The sequence below is a fragment of the Anas platyrhynchos genome, chromosome 7, assembly GCF_047663525.1.
Source record: "Anas platyrhynchos isolate ZD024472 breed Pekin duck chromosome 7, IASCAAS_PekinDuck_T2T, whole genome shotgun sequence".
NCBI lineage: Eukaryota > Metazoa > Chordata > Aves > Anseriformes > Anatidae > Anas > Anas platyrhynchos.
In genome coordinates this window covers 32,002,897-32,030,357 of record NC_092593.1, presented here as the reverse complement: position 1 = coordinate 32,030,357, position 27,461 = coordinate 32,002,897, and the positions used below count along the sequence as shown (strand labels likewise).

General features: G+C 35.9%; 1 protein-coding gene across 7 annotated transcripts in view; it reads left to right on the top strand.

Moving 5' to 3' along the window:
• SPAG16 (sperm associated antigen 16) overlaps positions 1-27,461 on the top strand; it is a 395,938-nt gene that overhangs the window by 20,559 nt on the left and 347,918 nt on the right. For 5 of the 7 annotated variants that reach the window (XM_038182154.2, XM_038182153.2, XM_038182150.2 and 2 more), the window contains 6 exons: positions 1,709-1,836; positions 8,044-8,181; positions 13,050-13,157; positions 13,757-13,874; positions 15,263-15,332; positions 20,313-20,455. In XM_038182154.2, coding sequence (XP_038038082.2) covers positions 1,763-1,836; positions 8,044-8,181; positions 13,050-13,157; positions 13,757-13,874; positions 15,263-15,332; positions 20,313-20,455 — 651 coding nt within the window. In that variant the 5' untranslated portion in view covers positions 1,709-1,762. The remainder of the gene's footprint in view (positions 1-1,708; positions 1,837-8,043; positions 8,182-13,049; positions 13,158-13,756; positions 13,875-15,262; positions 15,333-20,312; positions 20,456-27,461) is intronic. The other 2 variants (XM_038182151.2, XM_038182152.2) reach the window with 2 other exon arrangements.

Genomic DNA, 27,461 nt, shown 5'->3' with positions numbered 1-27,461 from the left:
TGCAGTGTGCCCAGTAGTGAAAATAGGCCAAATACTGCACTGCACTTGGCATACTGCAGCATTCCTAGTACAGTGCTACCTGTCTTGATCTTATATGCACATTTCTTTGTTAGATAGGTTGCTTGGATTAAATGTGTCTTCTGTATCATAAAAAATAGCGATGAGATCTTCCAGTATAGAGAATACTGCATGTTTTAGTGTATCAAGAGAAATGCCTTAATCTCCAAGGAACTTATGCAGTTGCATTGATAGAACTCCCACAAAGGATATGAATAAGCTGTAAATGGCTGGAGTTACTAAAATTCCCCAGCCAACAGATTATTTTATATCGAGGACATATTTCGGATTGAGGAAATATTTTGCAGTCACAGCCTCTAGCATTTCTTGATGAATATCTCAGTGGAATTTTGTTTTCAGTTAGTACTGAAGACAAGAAAAGGTAGGCATGTGTCCAAGCTCTATCTGCTTCTCATTTTTTCCCTATAGTGGTACCTTTTTTCATAGCATGTAGCACACATCATAGAACCTTGGTTTCTTCCAGTGCTGCCCTTAAGTGATTTGATAATCGTCAAGCCCTGGTTTTGGTCTTTCATTCTTTCCCCAGGTGGACAGGCATGTGCAGTGCTGTAGCTTGTCTTAATAGCCTGCGCTGTTGTAGCATTTTTTCTCACTAGGGAGTTCCCAAATTCTGAGAGAATTCTGAGAGCTTTGCATTTAGGTAAGTCAAGTTGCTGTAATCCATTTGAAGGCTGGATGAATTACAGCCACCTCTTTAGCTCCCAAGTTGTGGCAGTCTCTCTCAGCTGGTTATCTTAAATGGCTTTGGGAAAGGAAGGCTCAGGCTGGGTCAGATTTTACCCTCTTCACCCCTTCTTGCATCTCTGAGCCTCTCTAGAAGAACTTAACAGCAAACTCTGCGCTGAGTGGGCTGCATGTGGTTGGGTGGAGGCAAGGAGTTGGCATCATAACGGAGAGGTATGGAAGGTGCTTTTTTCTCTGCAGTAAAATATTCTGTTTTGATTGAGCTTTTGGCAACTGTCCTTGACCCATGAGTTGATCTCATCTTAATAGCTGTCTACCTTGATGGCACTGGAGGAGATGCATATGAAGCCTCAGTGCACCATCTGCATTCTGCTAACACTTGTAGCAGTGTCATCTGACAGCTTCATTCAGTGTCTGCACGTGGACGTTAAGAAGAAAGGGGAAAATTGGTCTTTGTGGAACTTCTTCCTAAGTAAGAGACCTGATGGAGATGCAGCTCTTGGTCTGTCCATTGTTTGCATTGTCATTAAAAAAAGAAGTGCTATTATTCTATCACCTTGGACTTCTGCATTTTTCAGGAAATAAAGTCTTGATTTTTTTCATTGTGAGTTTTGAAGGTTGCTGAAGGGTGCAGGAATATGAGAACCAACATTTTCTCTCTGCTCTGTGACAGAAGAGCATCCATCAGATGAAATAGTTTCAGGTTCATATCAGATTATGCCAGGTTCAGAGTACAAAAATCAGGTGGTTTTTGACTTCTCTAACCTTCCACAGACCTTGATATTAGAAGGTATTGGATCAGGGATTGCAGATATAATCGACAAAGACAAGGGAAACGTTCAGCTGTACTCTAATAGATCTATGACTTTAGATGGCCTCAGAAATAGAGTATGATAACTGCATTTCTCTTGTAGGCTTAATAACAAATATCAAATTTTAATTTCAGGCTCTGCAATCAGTTCTGACCTCAGAGAAATCAGTGTCTGAAATACCTGAAGCGATGGATGACTTCTTTTGTAATTTTCTGGTCAGACTGGGGATGTCCAGAACCCTCGACTGCTTCCAAACTGAATGGTAAAACATTTAAATGACCATCTGACTTTGAGAATTTGGAAGTAGATGTTCAGGATTCAAGTATTTCAAGTATTGCAGAATTTATTTATATGTGACATTTTACTGAATTAATGAACGTGTTGAGAGCGAGGATGAAAACTATTATTTTAAGGACAGATCCTCCAAAAAAGTTGAATCCGAGGAGTTCCTAAACAGGTACCTTTGAAGGACTGCATGCATTTTGCCTAACTCTAGATGTTTAAAAGCCTGAAGTGGTCACTTCAGGCCTCGTTTATGTCTGGTGAAGGAAAACATTCACTTTTAGGCTGCAACCCATCTGAGTTATTTTATCTATCTCCTTTAAGCTGAAGTGAATTCAAGTGTGTTCTTTTTCAATTATGTTCTGCACTCTATTGACTACCAGAGAAGACCAGAAACCAGCTGCAATGCAGATGTCATCACTGGATGAAATGGGTCCAGTGCAAAATGATCAGCATTTCGTTGTAGTAGTGCTAAGAAATGAGGTTTTTGTTTTCCTGTTTTTTGGAATCTGGGTGGTTGCTTAAAAGCTGAATGCTTTGTAGTTGGATATAGTGTTTTCACTTGATAGTATGTTTTCAGACCTTCATCATAGAGACCTTGTACTTCGAAGTAGAATAAGAACAGTTTTTGATACCTGGTAGTTTGGGTATATCAGTCAAAATAATATGGTATGTTTTAAATTTAATTTCTGTAGTAATTGGAAGAGTAAACTCTTTAGCTGTTGCTATCTTCCTTTCCTCAGCAGAGCAGGGATTCGATGTAAAATTGTCACAGAAATTTAAAAGTTCAGCTTCATCTAAATAGCCTGCTTCATATATGGAATCCCTCAGGTTATATAATTTTTTACTACTGATTAGCTAGAAGTGCTGCAAAGCTTGAGAGGACAGCTGAACTATTTTCTAGTAAAAATGATGCTTGTTGTGATGTTGTCTAGAAATATTTTCAGTTAGAAGCTTGGTTTGAATCTGCAAGTTACATTGGAAAGATTCTGAGAAGTGGAAATATGAAACATCTTTCAGTTGGAGTTACCTTGTGGTCAGTCTTGAAACAAGAGGCATTCAGAAGTTTGTTAACAAGGTGCTTTGAAGTTGTGCAATTTGAAAAGAAGTGAATCTGAAAAGTTAAAAACATCACTTTTCCTAAAAGAAGTGGTGATGCCCATAGGCTATTAAATTGTATTGGAAACAGTCTCTAGCGGGGAGTAACTGCTGTTGTTGATGAGACTCTAGTTGTCTCGGTGTAGAAATCACCAATCAGACACTGCCTCTAGAATTAATAATCCATTTTTTGATAGCGTAACAATGTGACTTAAATGATTCCTTAGAGAAGGAGCACTGCAGTTCTGCGTTTTTTTTTTTGTTTTTTTTTCGACAAAAGGACTATAGGAATAGCATTAAGTTTCACGAAGTTCAGTGTTTTTTGGGGAAAAGATAATTAATACTAGATGGATATAAATAGTGGCCTTTTAATGAAATTTCAGCTTTTTTGAAGTACTTGCTGTTGGAATTTATATCAATGGCAAAACTCAAATTGCTTTTTAATAGAGCAAGAACAGGTTTTAGCAGGCTCTATCTTGTAAATCCTCAGCTGTACATATATATATTTTTTCCTTTTTAAGTAGTATTTTTTTTTTTTTTTTTTTTAGATTTCAGTAACATTACAAAAAAGCTCAGCATGTCAGGATCTAATCTTAGTGTATTGAGACTGTCTGCATTTAATACCTTATTTCAAAATGTTTCATGTTGGTTTGAGATAGATAATTTGCAATATTAATGAAAGTGAGAACAGATTAGTGTACTCAGGTTCCTCATTATGTATTGGGACGACTCTCTCGCTCTCATGCTGTGGTGATCAAGTACTAATGGAATTTAAAATGAGAAATTAATTAACGTAGAGAAAATTTATCAAAAAGGCTGCTTTGAAATAATTGTCTGTCTAAGATCTAAAGGTCAGTTAAATTGGAGCAAATTATCTGTTTATTTCAGAGTTTGAGAAAACATTATTATTCTGTCCAGCTGTATAAAATGTCATGGTTATGTTGTATTTTAAGCCAAACCCATTTTTCTTTGATGGAATGAATAAGTTCATAACAATTCTAGTGATATTTTCACATACATAGTTTTTTGCACATTTTTTCTTCCAGTTACACTTGAAGGAATTTAAAATCAGACTTTAAATTATTTTTAGAATATCTAATTTACCATGAAGTTTTCTGTTCCTTTGATATACAAGACTTTACAGTGCTTTTGTTGCTTATGAAAGATATTGGATAGACAGCTTTGGAGTATTGAAGTGCAAGGGCTGATCAACTGTAAATTGATGTATCCGACAGTCTGTACCTCTTAATCCCAGAGAGCTCACTGCTGCTGGCAACATCTTGCCAGGCTGATGAGCAGATGAATCACACATGCACATGGAGCTGTCGCTCTGTGTAGTTAGTAAATTCATTGGGCTGGTCATCTCCAAGTGGTCCTAGAGACCTGGCAACGTTTCAGCTTGTGAGGAAAATGAAATCTGCGGGCTAATTACAGAAACATGGTTTGAAAATGCTTTTCTTTTTAATTTGGTTAAAATTATGAATAAACTTACAGGACTGTGCAAGGCAACAAATTCCCTAGTTGTTTTGTATGCCTTGCAAAGATTGCCCGGATCACGCATAATAGAGCATATGCAGTGAAGCTGTTGCATTTTCTGAGTATAAAGGTAGATTTATTTCAAAAAAACATATCCTTTTTGCAGAATGAAGACAATGGATGTAGGTTGTGGTCCTCCATGTCGTAGCTCCCTGAAGGCAGTGGAAACAGCCTACTTATTTCAGGCAGACCTCAATTTCCTCTGTTCTGGGTCCTCTTTAGCCTGGAAATCATGCAGTCACACTAATGTGTGCTATGCTGTGAGTTCCTGAATCCTGAGAGCAATGAGGCTTATTAGTTCTAGGGCAGGATCACACTAAAAGGTCGAGCTTTGGGATTAAAAGATAGGGGTTTTGTATTAGAACTAGCTCAGGACACAAGATAGCCTCAAGTTCAATTTCAGAAACTCAAATGAACATCTACTTTCTTGTTCTTGATGATGGGAACTGACTATATAGACAAATTAGAATAAAAATCAGGTGTACCTATTTTTTTCTTTCTTGAGGTGATTCAGTAGAATTGGTTTTTGTTCTCAGCTTGTGCTTATTATGATTGAAACATGTCTGTCTGTGAATGTCGGCATGGATTTACAGAGCGCTAGCAGCTGCAACAAATGAATGCACAATGCATATTTCAGATCAGGAGTATACAAACTCTTTCCTAATATTGTGCATGTGTCCTAGCTATATATTCTAGTTATCTGTTTAACTTCTCACTTTATCACGGAAGCATATACACGAATTTATATTTATTTAATGGGAAGTATGTAAGGATGCCACAGGAGACTGAAATTTGGACCCTTTGTGTCTTAATCTAGTTTTGCATAGGTCACTTGCCTATGGAGCAAGTATAACATGGTAATATACAGTTTCTACTTACGTGCCAAAATAATAGATGGGAGGAATACACTAGGGCATAAAGGGTCCTTTATTCTCTGCACTCATGTTTTTCTTAGTCTTCTGTTCAAACTGTCTAAAAGGTTATCAGTTAGAATTATAATTTTCAGCAAGAAGTTCTTGTAAGAGCTAAAACTTGAAATTGTAGTCTGTGAATGCATCTCCAGGTGATTTGTCCCTTGGTAAAGGATTATCCTGAGCTACATGTCAGTTTAATTGCAGGGCCTCTCTGCAACTTGATTCCTTTAGAACTCCTAGAAACTTCAAATCAGCGTAAAGCATATAGTAATAATGTATTATTGTAAGTCAGCGCGCTGGGCTTTGATCTTAAAATCATAGATGGCCATCTGTTCCTGAAGCTTCCAAATTCTTGGTTAACTTTAAATGGTAGTTCAAGAATTATAACTCAGCTGTTCTGAAAGCTTAAAATAATGTCCCCATGTGCACGGAACTAACTAATTTCATTTTGAATCACAGTTCCTTTCTTAAATGGAAAGCAGTGAGAACAATAGCTGTGTGGCAGTCAGCGAGGTATGCAGGAGCTCCTGGAGTTTTACAGGACTAGTTTGATGAAATGAGATCTCACAACGCTATCTTGCGTAGCTTTCTGTTCCTCTTCTACATGCACAAAAGCCTTCATTTTTAGTAGCACTCTTAGACAAGAGTGAATGTATTGGTATTAATTGTCTTTCATTAAAATTGTCTTTCAGGATTTTTAGCTCTGCTGGAGGCTAACTTAATCAGTTACCCATGTCTGATGTGTCTTCATGCAGAAAGCTGATGGCTTTCATGGATTGCACTTAAGGCATTCAGGGGAGACAATTTCCTGACAAATAAAGAAGTTCATAGATTTGTGATTATTTGCAGTGAGAAGTGCCCTTATCTTCAATATTTTGATGGGAATTGTATCTGCATATCAGTCAATATTTTTGGAAAATGACTAAGCTTTTTTCTTGGCATTAAAAGTCTGTTGCTACTACAATTTGCTGAAGAAAACTAAGTGACAATGGAATGAATTTTGCTTTGGACACATTCAGTTTAATCTTTCAAAATCCTATAATCTTTTGGTGGCAAATGTAAATGATAGCTCAATTTATAGGGATGAGTGTTCTGAGATTATGCATAGAATTCAGGAAAGCAGGTGACCATAGCAGTTCATCTGGGTATAGGAGTTTGTAGTGTTCCTCTTAATTTTTAGTAGGTGTTCTCTAAGAGTCACTTGTGAGATAAGAATCCCGTATTCTACAAAACTTGTTTCCACAGCGTGTTTTGGTGATCTAGGAATGCTGCTTACCGTCCTCAGATTTAAAGCCTGCTGCTTATATCTATGTGCAGGATAGTGTTCAGGATGTTTTTATCACTAATTACGGCTGTTTTTTTCCTACCTTCCTAACTGAAAAAATATGCACTGATTCAATATGCTTTTCCTCTGTAAAGGTAAATAATATTCATATTATTCCTTCCATTGAGTTCCTACTTAAAACATCTTCCAGCTGCAGTCAAGATCAGCAGGGAAGAAAACTGTGGGCCTAGCAGATGTCTGATGTAAGCTATTTATAGCTCCGCTGAACCTATGCTGAAGTGATAGAGCTCCATAGTGCACAATATCTTTATCTTCAGTGGATCTGTAAAAACTTGTACTAGCTGAAGGTCCTGCCCTTCTTTCTTTCAGGATAAAAGTAAACAAATGCATATTTTGTACTGGATTCTGGAATCACCTGTGCAGTGTGAGCACAAGTATCTTATCATATATGTAGGCTTGAATTTTGATGTGTTTTGAAATACTCTGACAAATCCTGATAGCTTATAATCATTCCTTGAACAAGTGTAGTTCTGCAGAATCATTTACTTTGTGTAGTGACAGTCATGTTTTTCTGAATCTTTTCTAGTAACACTATTCGCTTTTTTTTTTTTTTTTTGATAGAGGATACTTAAATACTTTCAGTTGCTCCTGCCTTCTATGCAGAATTACATGCTGCCCCAGATTCACTTCTACTTCTCAAAAATGCAAGTTAGTCTGTACAGTTATTTAACAAAAGCAGCCTTCAGGCTTCTACATCACAGACTCGTTTCCTCAGGGGCTGGTAAAATAGATAAATATAAGGAGAAAGCAACATAAGCACACAGGAAGCAATGAAGAACAGGAATGAAGAAGTTTTCTTATGTGAACTCAGAATTCCATGTTGATGATAGCCTTTAGAATAATTCATCCTGGTTTTTCACAACTTTGTCATCTTATTTGAGTCTACAGAAAAGAAAATCTCTTGCGTGTATTACAGCATATGAGAGAAAAAACATTGTGTATATATGCAAAGGCTTAAAATGTTAAATCAGTATTTAAACAAAAATTTTTTTGGTCTTAAATTATTTGGAAGAAAGGAAGGAATGAAACTATTTTATAGTTGAAGTAGTGTTACAGAGGGCATGTCATGAGAATTACAAACAATAAGAATACATTTTTTAGAATGAAAATGGAAAAACAGAACGCAGGAGTAGTAATACTGCTAACTGTTAATGATTATAAAAGAGGTAAATGCCTTTAGTTGGTAAATATGATTCTATTTTATAAAAATGCTAGCATGAGAGAAGAAACATCAGTGAACTGAGAAGTAGGAAAAATGGAATAAAATCCAAAATCCCTTTCCCTTTTCTACTAGGTATGAGCTGATAGAGAGAGGTGCCTTTAAAGCCAAAGATGTCGGACTGGTGCCAACTGTGTATACCCAGAACCAGCAACTTCAGGCTGAGAACATGCGTTTGAGGAAAGATCTGGACAGCTATAAACTTGCTGCTAAGTATGTTACTTGGTTTTAATGAAACTTTGTTACACAGTAGTAAAAGGCCAGATAAAATAAATCTTAAAAAATAAATTTGTGTTCATTATGCTGGCTGCACATATTTTTGCTTCTAGGTGACATTTATAATTAGTTTAATTTTTTTTCTGAGCTCTGTTAGAAACCTAAATCTTAATTTCAATTATTTGCCTTTACTGGGCTATAGAACATAATTTTCAAGATCCAGTAATCACAACAAATTACTACAAAGAATTATGACAGTATAATATATAGAAGTACAAAATAAATGATTATATGCATTTTCTATTAAAATACAGTACTATAAGTTATAACTGCCATGAAATACCAGCATAGGGAAAAAAAACTATACATTTTTATTTAAAAATGTGAAAATCTGTTGCTTTGGTCTGAGAGTTAAATGGTATGTCAGTGTAAATGACCGGCATTGATTATATCTGTGTAAATTGCAGTACCTGATTTTACAAATACAGTCACCAGAGAGTTAAAATATTTACCCAATGTAATGGAGATGTAGTAATTAACTATGCATACTGAAGGTAGATCTATACATGATGATTAAATTAACCCTGAGAGCTAATAATGCACTTACTTTGGTTTTTGCAAGTGCATAATTTTAAAATACAGGGCTGTAAAAATAATTTAACTCCATCTCTGATTTTCTTCAAGATTGCTCAAGCTACTCATTTTCATTTAGATTGTTCCTCTACATGAAAAATAGCTACTCAGATTTTAAATAATCATTGCTGATGATAATAACTATCATCAAATGATTTTCCAATGATAATCACTTATAACATTCCAAATAAATAAACTAATTGGCCATAGTCTATAAGCTATGTAAACAACTTCAATAATCACAAAGTCAAATATTGCAGTCATTTAGACCTTTCCACTGGCTCATGGGCCACATAAAATGCCTTAATTTTCATCTCCAGTTTCTTTGGACATTGAATTTGGGTGTTGAATGTCTCCTGTTAGAATGGGAGAGCAAGAAGTTGTCATGTGCTGTAGAAGAAGGCAAGACAAAATCTAGCCCATATGAGAATTATTTTCCGTAGTAATTTTAACAAACTGCTTCCTTTTCTCACTTTTTTTTCGTCTTGTATGAAGCAGAGCGTGCCATAATAAGATAGTGGGAGCTGATAGTGACTTGATATGAGTTGACATGGGCTTGTATTATTTCTTCATGATTGTTTAAGAACATAGTTCAAAATCTTTCACCGTGGTCCTGAGTTGTTTTCTTTCCCCATTAGGATGCCATTCTACATGCCCATTCTACAGGGCACCATAGAACTTTTTGTAGCAGATGCCTAGTTCAGACTAAAAGACAGAATGATAATGTGGAACAGGAAGAAGGCAGGAGAGAGAAAAGATAGCCTGTAGGAACTGAGCATATTAGCAATCTGTTAAATAAAATTCCCAACAGTCACTGAAGTGAACTGTGCTTAAAAAAAAATAACTAAAAAATCCATTAACTGAAACTCAGCTCTGCTTCTTCATGCTGTAGTGTTTCATGAAACACAAAACAACAGAGGTCTGGTCATGTTGCCTTTTCGACATTACAGAGATCACAGTGACATACAGAGGAGTTTGATAGGTCACAAATTACAAGTAGACTGATTTCTTTGGCATTTACTGTTAAATACTGCACTTATTCTGCATGTACCATATTAAAATGCAAACTAAACTACAGGTCCTCCTCCTTTCTGTGATGGTAGTGAGAACTTTCTTTTCTTAGTCTTTCTGCTGCTATCATGACTGAATATATGTAGTTGTGAAACAGTCTGTGATAATGGTCGCTATGTTATTTTTCAACCCCTTATTTCAAATAATTTTTTCATTGTTATTAATGTTATTGTGTACTTTGACATTCATTTCAGTTATTTATTTTGAGTGTTTTATGAATGAAAACAGTACTATTTATGGAATGACGAATGAAATAGAACAATTCTGCAGTACGTACCATGAATTAGTGTTACTTTGTCCTTTAGATAAAAACCTGATTGTAAAAAAAAACCGATTGTATCAACCTATACTAAATCCTTTCATTGATGTGGCTGTTAATTTTTTTTCTTGTTTATCCATTCAATGACTGAAGTCAGTATCCTTGCTACAATAAAGCAAATATTCCAGCAGGAGCCAAAATTACCTGGAGGTCAATTTGGGTTTTCAAGTTCGTGAGAGAGAACTCACTGACTTACACTCAAACCAGAATGCCTAGGAGCACTGAAGAAGTGCTGATTTGACTGGTTAGGAAATAATGATTCCTGATCAAAGACAGACCTAGATTTTGCTACGTGGATCAGTCAGAAAACTTTCCTGGTGCAAATGCAGTGCTGTGAAGTGTATTTGAAGATATCTTTTAATTACATTTGGTATTTTTGAGTTTGCTACTCTTGACAACTTTCAGCTGAAAGATGGTGTTTGGGGCTTAAGTGGTAAGGGGGCCCAGGCTAAATGACTGTAAACGAAGTACCTTCTGATTTAATGTAGTTTAACAATTGTTGGAAGAGTTACAGTGTCTAGAAGGGATATGTAATAGTATTTTGGGTATTTTAATGTAGCATTTACATGATTGCATGGCAAGCAGGTAAGCAAATAGATTAAATTTCAGTCTGCTGGTTACATTTCACTGTGGATTTTAATCATTTAAAGAGAAAATCAGCAGCCTCAGTTCCTATGTACAACAAATATATACTTTTAATAGGTTGTCCAAGATCCAGAGCCGTCTTGATATATAACAGCGTCACTAGAATACATACAATAGAATGAATAAATAAGCATAATTCTTCTATTCCAAAACTAGTGGTAGTTACTGCCTTAAATACCCTTTAGATACACTGCTAATTTTTATTTAAACTTTAAAAACAGATAGTATATTCTGATAGTAGATAAAATGGACCCTAAGTGTATTCAGTTTCATGTTATTTTATCTTGAAGGCTACAGTTGAGCTCTGATTCTTTGATAAGGGGGTTATCTGTTGTGGTATTTCTCTGGTAGTATAGATACTTTCCCAATATACAAGAAAAATCTGAAAACATTATCTCTGAAAATTGTTGACTATCTCTTATAGTAGACTAGTTGAGTTTAATTCATATTAAATGTTATTCATGTATGTTTTCTAAAATTGTCTTTGTATTCATTAAAACATTGAAGGCTACAACTTCCAGCATCCTGAGGAATTAAATACAACTGCAGTGCAGTCAGATCAGGGCTTGGTTTTATCAAACCCTGACCTCTTCTGTTGTTGTCAAACTACTTGCTTGAGAAAAGTTTCAATGGAGAGACTTTGACTGCAGTCTGACAAGTATTTTAACCAAAATAATGGTTTATTAACTTTGCTGTGGCTGTAGCAACATCTTTTACTCAAAGAACAACCCATCTGCTTAGCTTGAAAGTGTTGGGTTTTGTATTCAAGGTCTTAACAGCAAGTCAGATTTTATGTGATGGGTGTTACAATGGAGGCGTTTCACAGAACTATTCTGAAATCATTGATTCATTTACCTCTCAATTTTTTTGCTATTCACATGCATTTGAGCAGAATCATTAATCTGTACTTTGTATCTCAATGCCAATATCCCAAGTTATGCTGTTTCACAACTTCTGATATTACTGCGCACACATAACACAAAGCTATGTACATGCCTATGGCTCCTTGGAGTCTTTTTCCAGTGGTTCCTGCAGGGGCAGCCCTGCCTGTTTCATTTCCTTGCCAGATTTGTCTTAGCTTTGACTGCTGCACAGTGTCATTAGATTCTCTGTGCTCTACAGCTCTAGCCTCCCCTGCTATGAGCAGCAATTCACATGTAAATGTGCACGTGTGAATATGATAGTTCGTATAAGTAGTAAATAAAGCAAATGTGTGCATATATAGTAAATATGTATTATTTGTACTATTAAATATAGTGCAAGTTATATGTAATAGTTACAGGACCTCTTCCTGGACTTGTAATTTTTGCATATTACACTGTCATAATGGCTTGCCTGATTATTCAACTCCTGTTGAAGAGGAAGAGAGCTTTATTTTTAGCAAAGAACAAATATCTAGTTACTGTGTGAGGTAATTTCAGTCTTCCTTTGTGATTAAACAGTGCATCTACTAATCTTTACTACAAAACCCACCTCAGTAAAGGCAAGGAGAATCTGGGTATACTCAATATGTTCAGGCTATTTTGTATTATGTTTATGGAGCAGCAAATTTGAGTGTCATGTGTATGTAGAATGTGCTTAGGGAAAAACAGGTGATCAGTAAGTTTGCAATTTTGGATTTGATCTTTTCGGCTCTTACGTGTGGAAGATAACACCTGGGGACAGGCTGCACACTACTGAACAGAGCCTAGAACTTTATTAGTGCGTTTTTCTTTCCAGAAGCTCTCTAAAAATATGAATTTGCAAGACAATGGTAGAGTTAACCCTCTGCATGTGTCCTTCTAATGCGCTGTTATGATGGGCTCCGGATCTGATGTAAATACTAGGAAGTCTAGTATCTCCAAAGTCTAGTAACTCCAAAGAAGAGTATTGTTTTCTAATCACCTGCACCTTCAATGCGTGCCTCCACAAGGCCCCTTGTGCCTAAAATAAGGTTGACTTCAACTCTGGGATGTATAATGCTAGAATCCCTATGGGTTTCGTATAAAGGAACAGAAGAAAGGTAATGGTGAAAGTCTCTACTGTTTCGTACATTGGTGAGCAGCAAAAAGACGTCAAAAGCATGTTCTTCACCATAGGATGTAGTAGCAGAAGTAGGCATGTGTATATCAGAAAATGCATTCTGTGTGTATTCAGTGTGCAACAGGAGGAGGCTTATACCTTTCTCGTGTTTTTTTTTTTTTCTGTTTACATGTAGCAAAGCAAAAGAGGCTTTCTTAAAAATGCAGAAAGAACGTGACTTCCATCGAATGCATCATAAGCGAGTGGTCCAGGAGAAAAACAGGCTTATCTGTGACATTAAAAGGTAAAAAACAAAACAAAAAGCCAAGTTATTGCCTGGAAATAAGATAATATGGCGGAATTTGAAGTGTTAAAGTAAAGCTAGCTGCAATTACTTAGTGTCTTGGTAAACTAATTCCATCAGACCGTTCTTCTACGTACTGTGCACTTCCATGCCTATTAATTTGTAATGAACTTCTGTATACTTTCCATGGTGTGATGTGATATTGATAATTATATAGTATTTCTAACAGTTAAAACTATCAATGACATGTTTTCTCACCTGGATCTTTTGCTGTGAATATGTAATGATTTTAGATCCTTTGTCCTTTATAATGGTAACTGGTATCCCACTGAGTTCAGAACCTTGGCAATTGTGATTCCTGTAGCTGGTATTTTCTTTTTTTACACCTTGAACTTGCTACGTGGAATTTACTATAATGCTTTGGTTGCAAATGAGTTCAAGCTAGGCCACTGGTACAGAGGTATAATAATTTATTTTGTAATATTTAATCCCGAAATTCTGTTATTCCGAAATTCTGTTTTCTGTTAACTGTATAAGATTAGGATCTTAGCAGTTCTGTGAGGTTGTTGAGGAACTATTTGTTGTCTTCTTGCTCACAGGCTGAAGGCACATTATGCATCCTATGAACCAGTGCTGAAGCAGCTGACTGAAAAATACCAGAATACACTGAGACAGAAAATGTTAACTAGTTTGGAGAGAGACAGAGCAGTTGGGCAGGTAAAATTATGGTGAACACCTCTTGCAAAGCTGCATGGAATGCTTCTGGTGTGTAATTTGATAAATGAACAGGATATTTCTGGTAAATCAACTCACTTATATGATAGCTTGAAGCAGAATAGTGAGTTTTGTGTTATTGGTGAAATATGAATAATGGAAATGTGTGAATCTTAGTGCCATAAGGTAGTAGTTCTATGTTGTTGCTGACTCTTGAAGGGCAGCACTGAACAAATAATGTGCAGACCCTGGGTTGCTTTCTTGAGAAAGTTGTGTTATCCCCACAGATTCATATGCTTCCATCTATGCCTTCAGAAATGTGTAACTTTTAGACATGTGTAACTTGGAAATTGTCTAATTACTATATCTTGTTTTCCTAGTTATAACTAGTAGTTTAGTTATCTTACTGTATTTTACCTCAAATAGTAGGTTCCAGATGCAGTTTTTCCTGTCTTGTGAGAGGAATAATGGAGTACTATTTGCTCCTATAATCCTATATGATGTATAGGTTGGTATACATGACATTCCACTCCTTTAGTGGAAGGAACTGTAAGCAGAGATAGGATGGATGAAGAACGGAGAACTATCTTCACTGTGTTTAGCCAGTAGGTTGTTTACTTAAAATGGAATTCTGAAAATGCAACGTGTTGTTTTTCAGCAGTACCATCACCTGTATGTGAGTGACATGAAAGGAATTCAGCATGTTCACGTTCTCTTCTAATAGTTCTCATCTCTCATTTCCTCCTTTTCTTTGCCTCCAGTTTTGCTCAGATCACCTGAGGGCTTACTTTAAAATGACTGAGGATTACATATTTGAAATTGCATTAAATAAAAGAAAAATGTCCTAAAAAGAAAGGTTACTGTCTATATACAATTATGCTGAATAAGGAGTACAAAACATAAAACAGTTCCAAAGCTATGAAATCTCAGGAACCTATCCACTGAGTCTCCAGTAAGCCCTATCCAGTGATGAATTGGATGAAGAATTCTAAAGTGATGGCTTTTCTGTAACTTAACAAATTTTGTGTCATTTTTCTTTATGATAAAGTTGCATGTCATATTGTGCCATTAAGTTAAAGATCAGTGATAGCAGTAAAAGCTGATGTTGCAGTGTGATCTCAAGTACTTCGTATGTCTGTATTGTTTTAATGGAGTTACAAAAGTATTTGAGGAAATTCTGGGTGGCCTGTATTTTATCATGTTTCACTAGACATTTCCAAAATCTAGAATTAGGATTAATGTTTGTAACTTGAAGATAATCAGAAAAAGAAAAAAATACATATAATTTATTTAAATATGCAGATATAAATACTGTGTGTTGTGAACAGACAGTTCAAAAGAAAAATTTTGATATCACCTCTTCTTTTTCTCTTTTTTTTTTTTTACATTAGGTTACAGGTTTACAAGCTACACTACATAACTTAGAGTCTGGATATGCAGTTCAGAGTCCTGTGACAAAAGGTAAAATATTCTCATCAACAAACTCAGACTGGTTATGGGTTTTGTGTTGTAATACATTAGAAAAAAAAAAAAAGGTGTATAAGTAAATCAAAAATACTTGGAGTATGAACATTTTATCAGCTGTCTTGGTGACAATGGCAATTGTATCTTTTTGAATATTTATTCTGAAGTGTAACCACCGAGGACAGTGAAACCGCTCATGACAATATGAATGAACAACTGTGGAAGGACTTTTCCCTAGAAATCTATTTTGTCTGAGTTTTGTTATTTTTTTCACTAACTTTTTTTTCACATAAGTGGTTTTTTTCAGCTTACTGTGAGAAGGTATACATGGCAGTCTTGGAACAATTGGAAATTTGAAAATACTAGCGTTGTGAAATCCAGCCTCTTATTTTTGCATGTCTCACTTTTACAGAAAGTTAATAGCAATGCAAGCTGATATAATACCTGCTGGGATAATATCTTTATCTGTATGGTATGGTACTACTTAACTGATGTTTTGAATAAATGCATAATTATTACATTTTCCTAACTCCATCAAAAAAAAAAAAAAAAAAAAAAACACAAAAAACACACACACAAAACTAGAACTTAACTGTCCTCTTGTTTCCTAGTTAAGTGAAATCTATGTTATCCCATTCTTTGTCAGCATCTATTCCAACTAATAATTTTGAAACTTCCAATTTCAATTACGTTTGACAGAGGGAGGTAAGTCTTAAAGTAGGTTTCAAAAAGATTAGTGAAAATAGATGAGATCATAAAAAAAAAAAAAAAAGGAAAACATGAGCTCTGCTCTGACAACAGAATGTTCACAGAGGAAGGGGGATTGAAACTACCTTTGTTGTGTGCCGAACTTCAGATACGATATTAGAGAACCCCAAATTTTTCAGCCACATCAGTGACCAGGTGCTACATATCATGCACCATGTCCAGCAAAGCATGTCTTGCAACTAGGACTTCCAGGAGCCCCTTGAAACAAAAGAGAACTGCAGTTGGGTGTGTTCAGTTCAAGAACTTAACAGATTTCATTTCTATAAGGACCTGAAAGGGTTCTGAAGTTCTACTTGGGTATGAACTAAGCTACAATTTTAATTTTGTATGGAAACAAATAGCTACTAAAATGATAAGTTATTCAGATAGAGAGTTCAGATGTGTTAAAACAGTGGTCTCTTCAGTGTTCACAGTGTCTTTCTGTTTTGGATTCTTATTCTGTTTTTGTATGAATCAATGCCGTATTCCTCAGCAAAGCATAATTCAGGCCCCCCAAGTATCTTTCTGTGGCTGTGTATGTATTAGATGTGCTCTGCCTTAGTCTTTACATTTTGTTACCGCTGAGGGTATAAACTTCTGCCCTGCTGAAGAGCACTGACCTTGTCTTCATCCCACTTCAGACAGTGAGGAAGAGAATGGGCTTTTTATTTTCTTTCTTATATGCCTGTCTGGGCATATAGCATTCAACTTTGCATTATACTCTGGCTTGAGGATAGATAGTGGGGTTCTTCCCTCATGCCAGTGTTCTACATGGTAGATGCCCCATCAGTATTTTTCAAACTACACGTACTTCAATTTGTTATTTGAGTGATTCTAAAAACTGCTCTCCGGCTGTTCACAGTACTTGTTTATTCTCCAAAACTCTTGAGAGCACTTTATAGTACCAAAAAGTGACAAGCAGGGGAGCACTTTATAAATTAAAAAAAAAAAATAAAAAATTGTCTCCAGCAGAAATTATTAAGCTCATCAGCCACCCATGTGCTTGTACAAGCCTCAGTTTGCTTAATACACTGCATATCACAAATTAACTGATATTTCAGTTCATTTCTTTGTCTGCTAATACTACATAAATCTTATTGCACTCAGTTGGTCATCTGCGTGTGTCTCAGTGGGTGATAGTTTTATTCAGATACTTTTGTTGCCTCTTGAATTCTTACTCATAAGAAGGTATAATCGAGACCTTGAGAAGCAAGCAGTGCGTAGATGGTGGAGAAATGTTTGCTGCCTTTTCCTCTAAATTTAAGTCTTAGTTTGAAAGGAACAAGTACTGTTGGACTCACAAGTCTCTGCTGTAAGGAGACCTACAGCTGTTTTTCAGTTGCTATCTCTTCAGGACTGACTTCTGTGCATTCCTGTGTCTCGGTTAGAAGACCATGAACATTCAGACTGGCAAGTTGTCATTTGCCAAGGTGAGATGCTTTCTCTGGCCAGCTGCCTGCTTTTGTTGCAGAGCAGGGAAGTGTGAGGATGGCTGTTTCCCTGACCACAGGAGATCCTGTCACTGCTCCTAATGCTGCTTCTCTCCTATACCTGGACTTGACCAGATGACACCTGGACAATGGCTTTGGCTGGAGGGCATCGAGAGTGGCTTGTAACTGGTTTCAGGATTGCTCAAGAGTTAGAGGTTTTGAACAGTAGCAATGTGATCCAGCACATCCAATCCATCATGGGCTTTATTGTTTTCAGGGTGAGCCATATAAAGAATGTAATTAAGAACCAAGGGAAGCATCATAGCATTCACAAAGTTTTCATTATAACTTTGTATCTGGCAGCTAGGTAGAAAAAAGTGACACCATTTAATGTTTAAGACCACTATTCTGGACGTACTAAGGCATTTGATGTAGCAGCCATCAGTATGATGGTTTTCAAATAATTGAATATCATAGCATCCACAATAGAGCATGTAATTTAATGTTATGTATTTGATAGGGTGTAGGTTTTTTTGCTGTGCCACTGCCAGTCAAACTGTCGTTTAGCTTTCTGCAAAGAGTGCTTATACCCAAATCTTTCAAGAGGAAGCTTTCATCAGGTGTTCTTAAAATAATTGCAGGTATAAGTTTTTGTTTCCTATTCACTTGTCATGTTGAGAGTTGATAGGAAGGACACTTAACAGTGGGAGAGGAACTACTTCACAGTTAGGATTAGGACTTGGCCATTTGAGAGAATCTTCTCTCTGCTATGCTTATTCAGAAGTCAGTTCTGAAGGATAAGTTGGTATAACTTGATCTTACATTTTCAGTTTATATTACTTTTAAAATCAACAGATGCTTTGTGCAAGAAGATTAGTGAAAACCTTTTCTTGTTATATTTTATTTCCATAAATCTGATCCTACCTGAATTGGTAGCAAGATCATAGATAGAGCAATCTAATTATCAAAGAATTCACTGTTTTTTTTAGGTATATGCTAACAGAGCACTTGCACCCTTACTTAGGGATCAAGACCTAATTTTAAGTGGTTCTATGAGAAAAGATCACTTTTGCCTAAAGGAATTAAGCAAGATTGTTTTAGATTTAGATTGTTGCTTACTTAGAAACCAAACTGAATGCTAGTATAACACGTGGTTTTAAAAACGTGTTATAAAACTGTTATTTGCTCAGTACATTTATTGTGTTTTCTGAAAACAACAGCTGCTAATTTATTACCTAATTATACTCAGAAGTTGAACTCAATGAGTTTCTTTACTCATGGTTGAATTAACTCATTGCTAGGGCTGTTTTTTGTGCTTTTTCTTTCCTTTATGTGATGTAAGTGCTCTTAGAAGGTCATGTAAGAAGTAATTTAAAAGGCACCAGTTAAGTACTTAAACCTGGTTGTCCCATTTCTAGCTACAGTGCAATCAGAATAGAAAAATCTGTAAACACAAGCTGTTGCCATCTTAGTGCAAGCCCAGTCCAACAGTTCTTTGGATTTTGCCATTTTTCAGTGGTTATTGACTTTTTAAGCCCTTCAACTATCACAACTGTGCTGGTTTATGTATATTTTGAAGGCACCAGCAAACCAAGTACCCTGTGAATAACATGCTAATTAGTGGGTAGCAGTTACTGAGTGAGGAGAAAGTGTTTGCATGTGAAACTATTTTGCAGTATACACCTCCTCAGAAAAAGCTACTTAGGTATTTGTAGCTTTAACTTTGAAAGCAGTGAGAATATGGATATTTAGTTTGAACAGGCACAGATCTTTTTATCAGTTAGTGTTTCACAGTTTGGGTGTACAGGAAGGTTTTGTGCTTGTTTGATCCATGATTTTTGCCTCAAGAGCAGAGAGGGATTTTTCTTCTTTTCCCCTATAAGTCAGTTTGAATTTTGTGGTCAAGGTTAAAAAAAAATAATTTAGTAAAACTATTTCACAACAGCAGACATTTAGGAATGTGTAGTGTTGATTTCATTTGTTTCAGTCTGGATTTTATCTCTGTAATTTTTTTTCTATGTGAGTTTTTTTGTTGTTGTTGTTTGTTTTTGCAAGGAACTGGAGGGGTGATAAGTGCCCGAATCCTGTTGGAATTAGTGTTCCTTTCTTTTCCCTCTTTGACGTGCACGCATATTGCAGACCATTTTAACAAGATACAGGGATTGCAAGGGACTGCGTTTCGGATATATGGAAGTTGCCAATACTGAGTGTTGGACAAGAGTATACTTTTTGCCAGATTCTGGGAGATCCAGGTGCACTGTGCAATGGTTTCTATGGGCTATACCTTTCCTTGTATTCCATTCAGCCACTTCTGACAATGTACAGCTATGATAACAGCTAAGGATTTTTGTGCTGTTCCCTGTTGGTAAGTAATTCCTTGTTCAAAAGGTGTGTTGGGAGAAAGGACAAGGAAACAAAAGGAAACTTGGGCTGTAAATTAGGGAAGTGCATTGGTGGAAATATTAGGATGCAGCAGGATGATCAGTTGATCCATTTTACTCTGATTCTTTGGTACAGCAAGATCCAAAACCTCTGTGGCACGTAGGAGGCAAAATCTAGGGTACTGGTACTTATGCTGAAACAGGTCACACCAAAGCAATCAGTGGAACGGAGTTATATGCAGTCTTGGAATGCTTTAGGTGTGTGGCACAATAACCTGGATATCTTTATTTAAAGTAGAATTTCTGATAGAATTTCACATGTTTAGATAATATCAAGTAAAGAAAAATTTTCCTGAAGATTAAGGTTTAAAAAAAAAAAAAAGTAGCCTGATTACATTAATGATGGCTTTATTTTGTAGCAGCCCATGAAAGGAAAAAAGGTTTAGAGGGGCCCACCCAGAAAGCTCTTCGGGAAGCCAGGCAGCAAAAAATGCTTGATGCTGAAAGGTCTTCATATGGTCCAGTTAAAGATTCTGAGAAGACAGGCAAGAGATATCCGAAGGTATGCAACATTCTTTTCAGTTACATTTTAGTAAACTGCAGTGAAGGGTGATTGTCCAACGTGACTGAGAGCAGTCTGTCCTGTAGTGACAGATGTTTCATACCTATAAATAGTACAGGTAAGTATCATTTTTAATGTGATTGCCTGAAAAAATTACTCTCAATAGAAACTAATAGGAAGTCTGATTAGCTGAAACTAGCAAACTACTTCTCAAGAGCCTGTTATGATCACCTTAAAGAAAGAGCACTGACTATACATGTTAATTGTTCTGTTTCTTTTGTAACTTTGGAGAAATCCTGGCCTATTCCATAACACTTGCAATTTTTTTCAGGCATTTCAACCTGTTTTACCAGGGCTTAAAAAATACATCTGGGAGACTAAAGGCAAAAAATTGGTCATTTACTAACAGTTGATGAAAATTTCTCAACTCGAATGGAGCCAGATTTATTGTTTCATTCTGCAGGTTGTGCAAAATCAAAAATGAATTTCTGACAGTTTTTTTGGTTGAAATGATTTTGTTTACCCGCTTTTTTCTTTACTTTTCAAAGTTGCTTTTTAGGACTAAATTGTAGTTTTTACATCTTTAGATTGAGGTACACATTCTAAACTGTAGATTATTTTTTAGGTTATTAAAACTGTTATATGGGCTTATTTTTCTTGTTTGGGAACTACTGTTAGAGTTAAAAACACTTCTGAAGAAGGAAAACACAACAATATTTTTATTTACTTTGTTGTAGTCAGAATCAATTTCTGTGTTTTCCTCTCTGTAATGATATGTATGTGGTGACTTTTTTGTATATTTGTATCTGTTTTTTTTTTTTCTCCAAGGGCAGTTTTCCTGTTTGATAGTGGTATGCAAGTTGTTTCTGACAAAAATAACCATTTATTTCAGTTTTCATCTTTTTGTTGTCCTTAACCTGTGTTTTATATGTTTTTATAATGTATAGTTGTGTGTATATCTGTGTTCTGTTTCTCTTTAAAATGCTTGTCAATGTGTATTGGAAATAATTGTCTGCACTGCCTACCTACCTATTAGTACCTGAGTCTTCCTGAGGCACCTGCCAGTCAGTCCATTTCCACTTTCTCTGTTCATCATTCAGTGGTTAGAAACTTCCATCTTAGACTCTCATAAGTATCTTTTCCTTTCATTGTGACTTGTGAACGGATGAGTATTTCTTGGTTTATGAAGTTCTTCTGTTGCTTCTATTTCTAATGAAGTCATCAGGCTTTTTATAGCAAATTTCAGTGGAGTTATGTTTCACCCCTCAGTACATAAGCACTGCACAGGTAGCGTGCCTGTCTGGCTTCTCTTGTTCTTTGAAATTCATGAGCACTGTTAGTTGGCTGGTTCTGGCAAGTCTCTGTGCTTCTGCAGGTACTGTGTTCCCAAATGAGTACTACCAGAGGCCTTGATGTCTTTATTTAATCAATGGATTAGAAAACTGGAGCAGGTCCAGAAATAAGACATCAGAAAATGTGTGTGTGTGTGAATGTACTAGGTTTTGACTTGGCTAAGCAATAATCTAGAATTTTAGGTACGAGGTTAACAGATCTTTTCCAACAATAGAACCATACTTTTTTTTTTTCCATTTCACATTTCCTGGGTGTATTATTTCTACTTCCTTTCCTCCTAACAAAAAAATATTACTTTAGACTACTTCACCTGAATTACAGTATTTTACTGTAGTATTTTTATTATTTTATTTAGAAATAAATGGCAGAGTCTGTAGAGGGCAAAAGGGTGAGTTAAAATTTTGTTTAAAACAAGGATACTTTGAGAAATCTGTCCTGTAGTGCACATTTATTGAACTACAGATATAATCTAAATTATTAATTGTGCACTTTCACTGAACAGTTGAGCTCTGAGTATTTGTTCCACTGGAAAGCATTTACGTATAAAAGTGTCCTGCCTTCCTCAGATCATTTTACATGACGTTTGGAATCAAATTTCTATGTTCCACCTCAGCTTCTTTGACTGTATCAAAAGATTGTCACTTCTCCCATCTCTTATGTGACTTACGTTCTTTCATATAATAATTCATTTCAATGTGGCAATGTGTTTATTAAAGAGTATACTGTAAATTGTTCTTATTTACAATAATGAAAATAATTCTTTGTGGTGTAAAGAGAACTTGAAGTGTAGCCTTAATTTAAATATCTAAGTCAACTTTACCTCCCCAATAAAACGTTAGTTATTTAAAGTTAACAAAAATTCAAAGAGTGAACTTAACCAGGAGTTTGTCTGATTTTGAAATGTAGGTATTAGGATTGTATCATGTTCAGTAAAAAGCAAATATATTGTCATGAAATTGTATTTTTGAGACAAAATTGAAAACATTTGTATTGACTGTGCCATTAATGATACAGCTATGGTGATGAAAATAATTTAAGGTCTCTTCTGTGTCTTGTACCTAAATAATGATCTAACAAATGCCTGTGTTTGCTGTTAAGTAAATGCAAACATGGTTGAGCTAGTGCACTCACTCCAAGGACAGATATGTATTGTGTTATTGTAATATCCTGTAATAGCTGACATGTAATTTAAAACCCAAGGTCCATTTGAGATGAAATGTATCCCTGAAACAGTGGGAAAAAAAATGGATTTTTTTTAATGTCTTACGTTTGATTGTGAAATCTTTATTGCAAGACTCAAATCATATAGTAACAGGCAATTAGGCTAAATTGTTTATATATCTAGCCCTTGATAAGTCAGAATCAATAGCATAAATATTATTAGATTAAGAATTTGCGTAGAATACTGCTTTAAGCATTTAAATTAAAATGTACTCACAGGTCATTAAAATTGTAGAGAACCTTGATAATGTGGTTTTCATTATGCTGTTGAAATGTACTTTTACTATTTTTATATCATTAATTTCTCTCAGGTTCCCCACACAGTAAATTCTGCTTAATTTCTGTTATTAACAGGACAATTGCAGCTTCTCTGTCAGGTATATTAAATTTCTATGTATAATATGTTACAACACCATTTAATTTTCTGAAATTTTATTTGGTGTAAAACTTTATCAAAAGGTGCATTGGACATTCCTGATGACTGTGGAACAGATTTTGAAATCATGGGGAATGGCATAATAAATAATTACAGAAGTAAAATCCAATAACCGTACATTAGTAATAGCTTCTGTAGCTACTAAGACTGGGTCCAAATACATGTATGAAACCCAAGTCTCCTCTCAGTTCGATGGAAGAAAGTACACAAAATACACATCTACTGTTTGTGTGCTGTCAAACAAAGAGAAACTAAAAGCTAAATAATTACTTGACCAGATTATTGAGCTTTAGTATAAATTATATTAATATTAATGGCATAACTTGGACAGAATTGGAAAGACGTGGTTCTAAAATAGTCAGGAAGGGTCATAAATGAAATAAGCAATCGTTCTGGGTTTGACATTCATTAGAGAGAAGAATACTGACTGCTAATACAGGTATACTTATTTCTGTAGTCCTTCACTGGTATTGTAAAACTCCAGACAGATATCTAAGAAAATTAATACCAGATACAAGGGTAGAAGATCTTAGTCTGGTGTAGGGAAAAGAAAATGTCTGTCTTCAGATGAGAGAAAAAGTAAGAAACAAATGAAACAGTAGTCATTATAGCTTAAATTCTCAAAGAATTTGAGAATGAATAAATGAAAGTTTAGTGAATAATTTAGTGAATGTTTGGATGAAATTAGGAAAAGATTTAGCAGTGAAAATGTATTTGCAAGGAAAAGATGTAGCAATTGAGTTCAAATTGCATCTGTAACAGGATAAGAGGTCTCATGGATAGAGGAGAAGCAGTCAATATTGTTAATTTATAGTTTATTGTTAATAGGTAAGAGCCTTTATGTTTTTAATAAAGCTTTGGGTACTGTTTCTTAGCTCTTGAAATCTGGCCTGATGGAAGCTTTCCTGAATGAACAGAAAACAGATGGGAAAAACACAGATATATTGAATAGGCTTCTGCAAGAATATGTTTTCATTAATGACCTAGAAAATGGAACAGAAAAAATACTAAATTTGTGGACTGCTTTATTTTATTTGGATTTGAAGGAGGTGGAACAGTAACGATAGATGAGGACAGGAATACAATTCAAAACTTGACCTATTGGAGAATTGATCTAAAGAAATAACATGGAATGCAAAAAAAGGTACGAAACTGTATCTTTACAAAAAAGATCAGCTGTACAAATACGGAACAAGAAGATAAAGGGTTGAATAGATAGCATTCCTTTATAATAGGATATAGGGTTTGTTGTGTAAAACAAGCTTGCATAAGTCAACAATGACATGATATTGCAGAATAGCCAGAAGCTATACTGCCATGTAAGCCAGGGATGTTGTAGGGGGGATGTGGAATAACCCTCCTGCGCTGTTCAGCTGGCATGTAGCTTTGACTGTAGCATCATGTTCAGTTTGAGCCCAGCTCTTCAGGAGAGAAGTGGAACATCTACAGCAGAGCAACATGAACAATAAGTCTGTGCAATAAAGTTGTCAGAGAAAAGGTGAAAGTGCATAGCTAACAGAAAAGAAAACTAAGGGGAGACAGGATAAATCTTCAAAAACCAAAACCTCTGAGGAAAAAAAAAAAGGAAACAACCTGTTACAACAAGAAGTAATAAAGTAGAAATCCAATGTGAAAGGTTGAGACTACATATTAAAATGTATAAAAGTAAATTTGCAACAGCAATGGAGTAGATTGCCTAGGGAGGTTGTCACTGGAATAGGATAGAGAAATATTTTGGAGGACTTACATATGACCCTTTGGGAGAGGCGGTGCATGGACTCATCAGCAGAACATCTGTTTAAGTGCTGTCATTAGGTTTCCCAGATAATTGTGCTTATGGGGAAAGAGATTCTGCCTTACTGTGGTGGTTTCACCCACCTGGGCAGCTGAACTCCACCACAACCACACATGCACTCCTCCTAAAGGGAACAGGGGGAGAAAATATGGTGGGAAAGGGCTCAAGGGTTGAAGTAAGGACAGGAAAATTGCTCACCAAGTACCATCATGGGTGAAACAGCCTCAGTGTAGGGAGGTTAATGTAATGTGCTGCTTGGACTGTGTTTGGAGGACACCGTGTGGTCCCCCAGCTACAAGAACCTTGCCACATAAACCCAAAACACTCGCCCAGAAAGAGTAACTTTTAATGCTGTATAAAAGAACAGCAATATCCAATTAAGTTTCTACAGTTTCTATTAAATTCAGTGGCAAAGAAAAGGGGGAAATATTCAAATTAGTGCCTGCAGATGGGAAAGCAGTCAGACAATCTGCCAGCCTGCGGATGTGTACTTGTGAACTGAGGAGCGTGACTAGCTCTAGGACAGCCTGAGCAGCTTCTTGTTGAGGGCCACCATCAGCAGATACACGGTGGGGGCTGGCACTACTGCGGTGTGAGTGGGTATTAAACAGCAAAGAGCAGTTATCTTTGGGGTATGATGCCTCTTTGCTTACAGAATTACTGTTCTGTGACCCAGATGTTAAGAATACGATCCATTTAACATAAGCTAAAAAGGTTCTGTAGTTGATTTTGATGGAATCTAATTTAAAAGAATTAGAATTAAAAGAATTTAAAAGAATTATTTTGCTAGCTAATAGCTTTTTAAATCTGCTAGTACAACCTTGAAAATGCTTTTAAAAAAAAGACTTTGTTTTAGGTGAAATATATGCACTTATTGTAATCTGTATGTTAGGGCATGCAATAGATGACGTGTTGCTGGCTTTAGTTTTAGGCTTTGCCTAAATGTGTTTTTAAATGTCACACCTGCATGTGGAAAAATAAAAATAAATAAAAAACAAACAAACATAAAAAAAACTCAATGTTATCTACAAATAAAGATAGATCTAAAATACAAGTCTAAAAGAAAAATGTATAAAAGACAACATAGATGTAATTTTCCATACATCATTGCAGCTTTGTTAAATCAAGATACCCAAAGCCATGCATTTGTAGAAATAATTACATTTGATACTTTAAACCATTGGCCCTTGATAAAATTATCTTGCAGAGCGTCCAAGGGGATTCTTTTTGTTAAAAAACATTGCTTGTTTTGAGTCATTACATGCTGCTAAGTAATGAAATAACAGGCCCCTGAGACTGAAAATGCATAGAGAAGAGTTTTGGAAAGTAAGATGTATTTGATCTAATTGTAGATACGCTTTACATAGTCATATATTTCTGTAGCTGAGTAGAAATACTGTGACAGATTTTAGAGTAATAGCCCACCTTCTGTGAGACTGTGAATCTCTTCCTTGCTATCACAGCAAAAAGTGCTGACAATAAAGCTGCTAATTTTTTTATATGCAGATGTTTCCATTTCCTGGAAAAGGGACCTATTGAAATTGCCTTGAATTTTTAAAACAAAACCACACACACACAAAAAGAAAAAAACACAACACTCCTGTCAGATTTGTTGAGAGATTGAAAAATTAGCTAAATGTAACCAAGTCTAGCTGTTGCAATCTTCCTCAGGACAGCCCTGTCAAAGCAGGACGACTGGGAATTGTTGTGCACAGGTTTCCTCGTGCCGCAGGAGTTCCTGCAATGCGCTGTCTCGTTTGCTTTATGCTCTTCCAGCGGCTTTGACTCTGCACGATTTCAGAGAGGACTTGACAAGAGAACAAGAGCCCCATACAAAGCGCACAGCGGGTGACAGAGCTCTGCTTGTACAACTGTCAGTAACATCAGCATGGTTAGGTCTGCAAGACTGTAATTGTGTAATTTCATTAACTGTGGAATAATGTTTTGTTTTCCCTTTATTTAAAGCGTCAAGAGCTTAAAAATTCAGCAATTGTTTGGAAATTTTGGAGGGGGCAAAGAGGAGATAGGTTTAGGTGTGCTTGCTCCTTCATGAAGACATGCAGTGTGCTTGCAGCTTGCTTTCTGAAACATGCCCAGGTGAAATCCCACCAAAGCAGCTTCTGCCAGTACAACTTTCCTTTGTAACTGGGCGGTTGTAATGCTTTTTTGAAGGTATAGCTTTTCTAAGGTGTCTGCTCTTT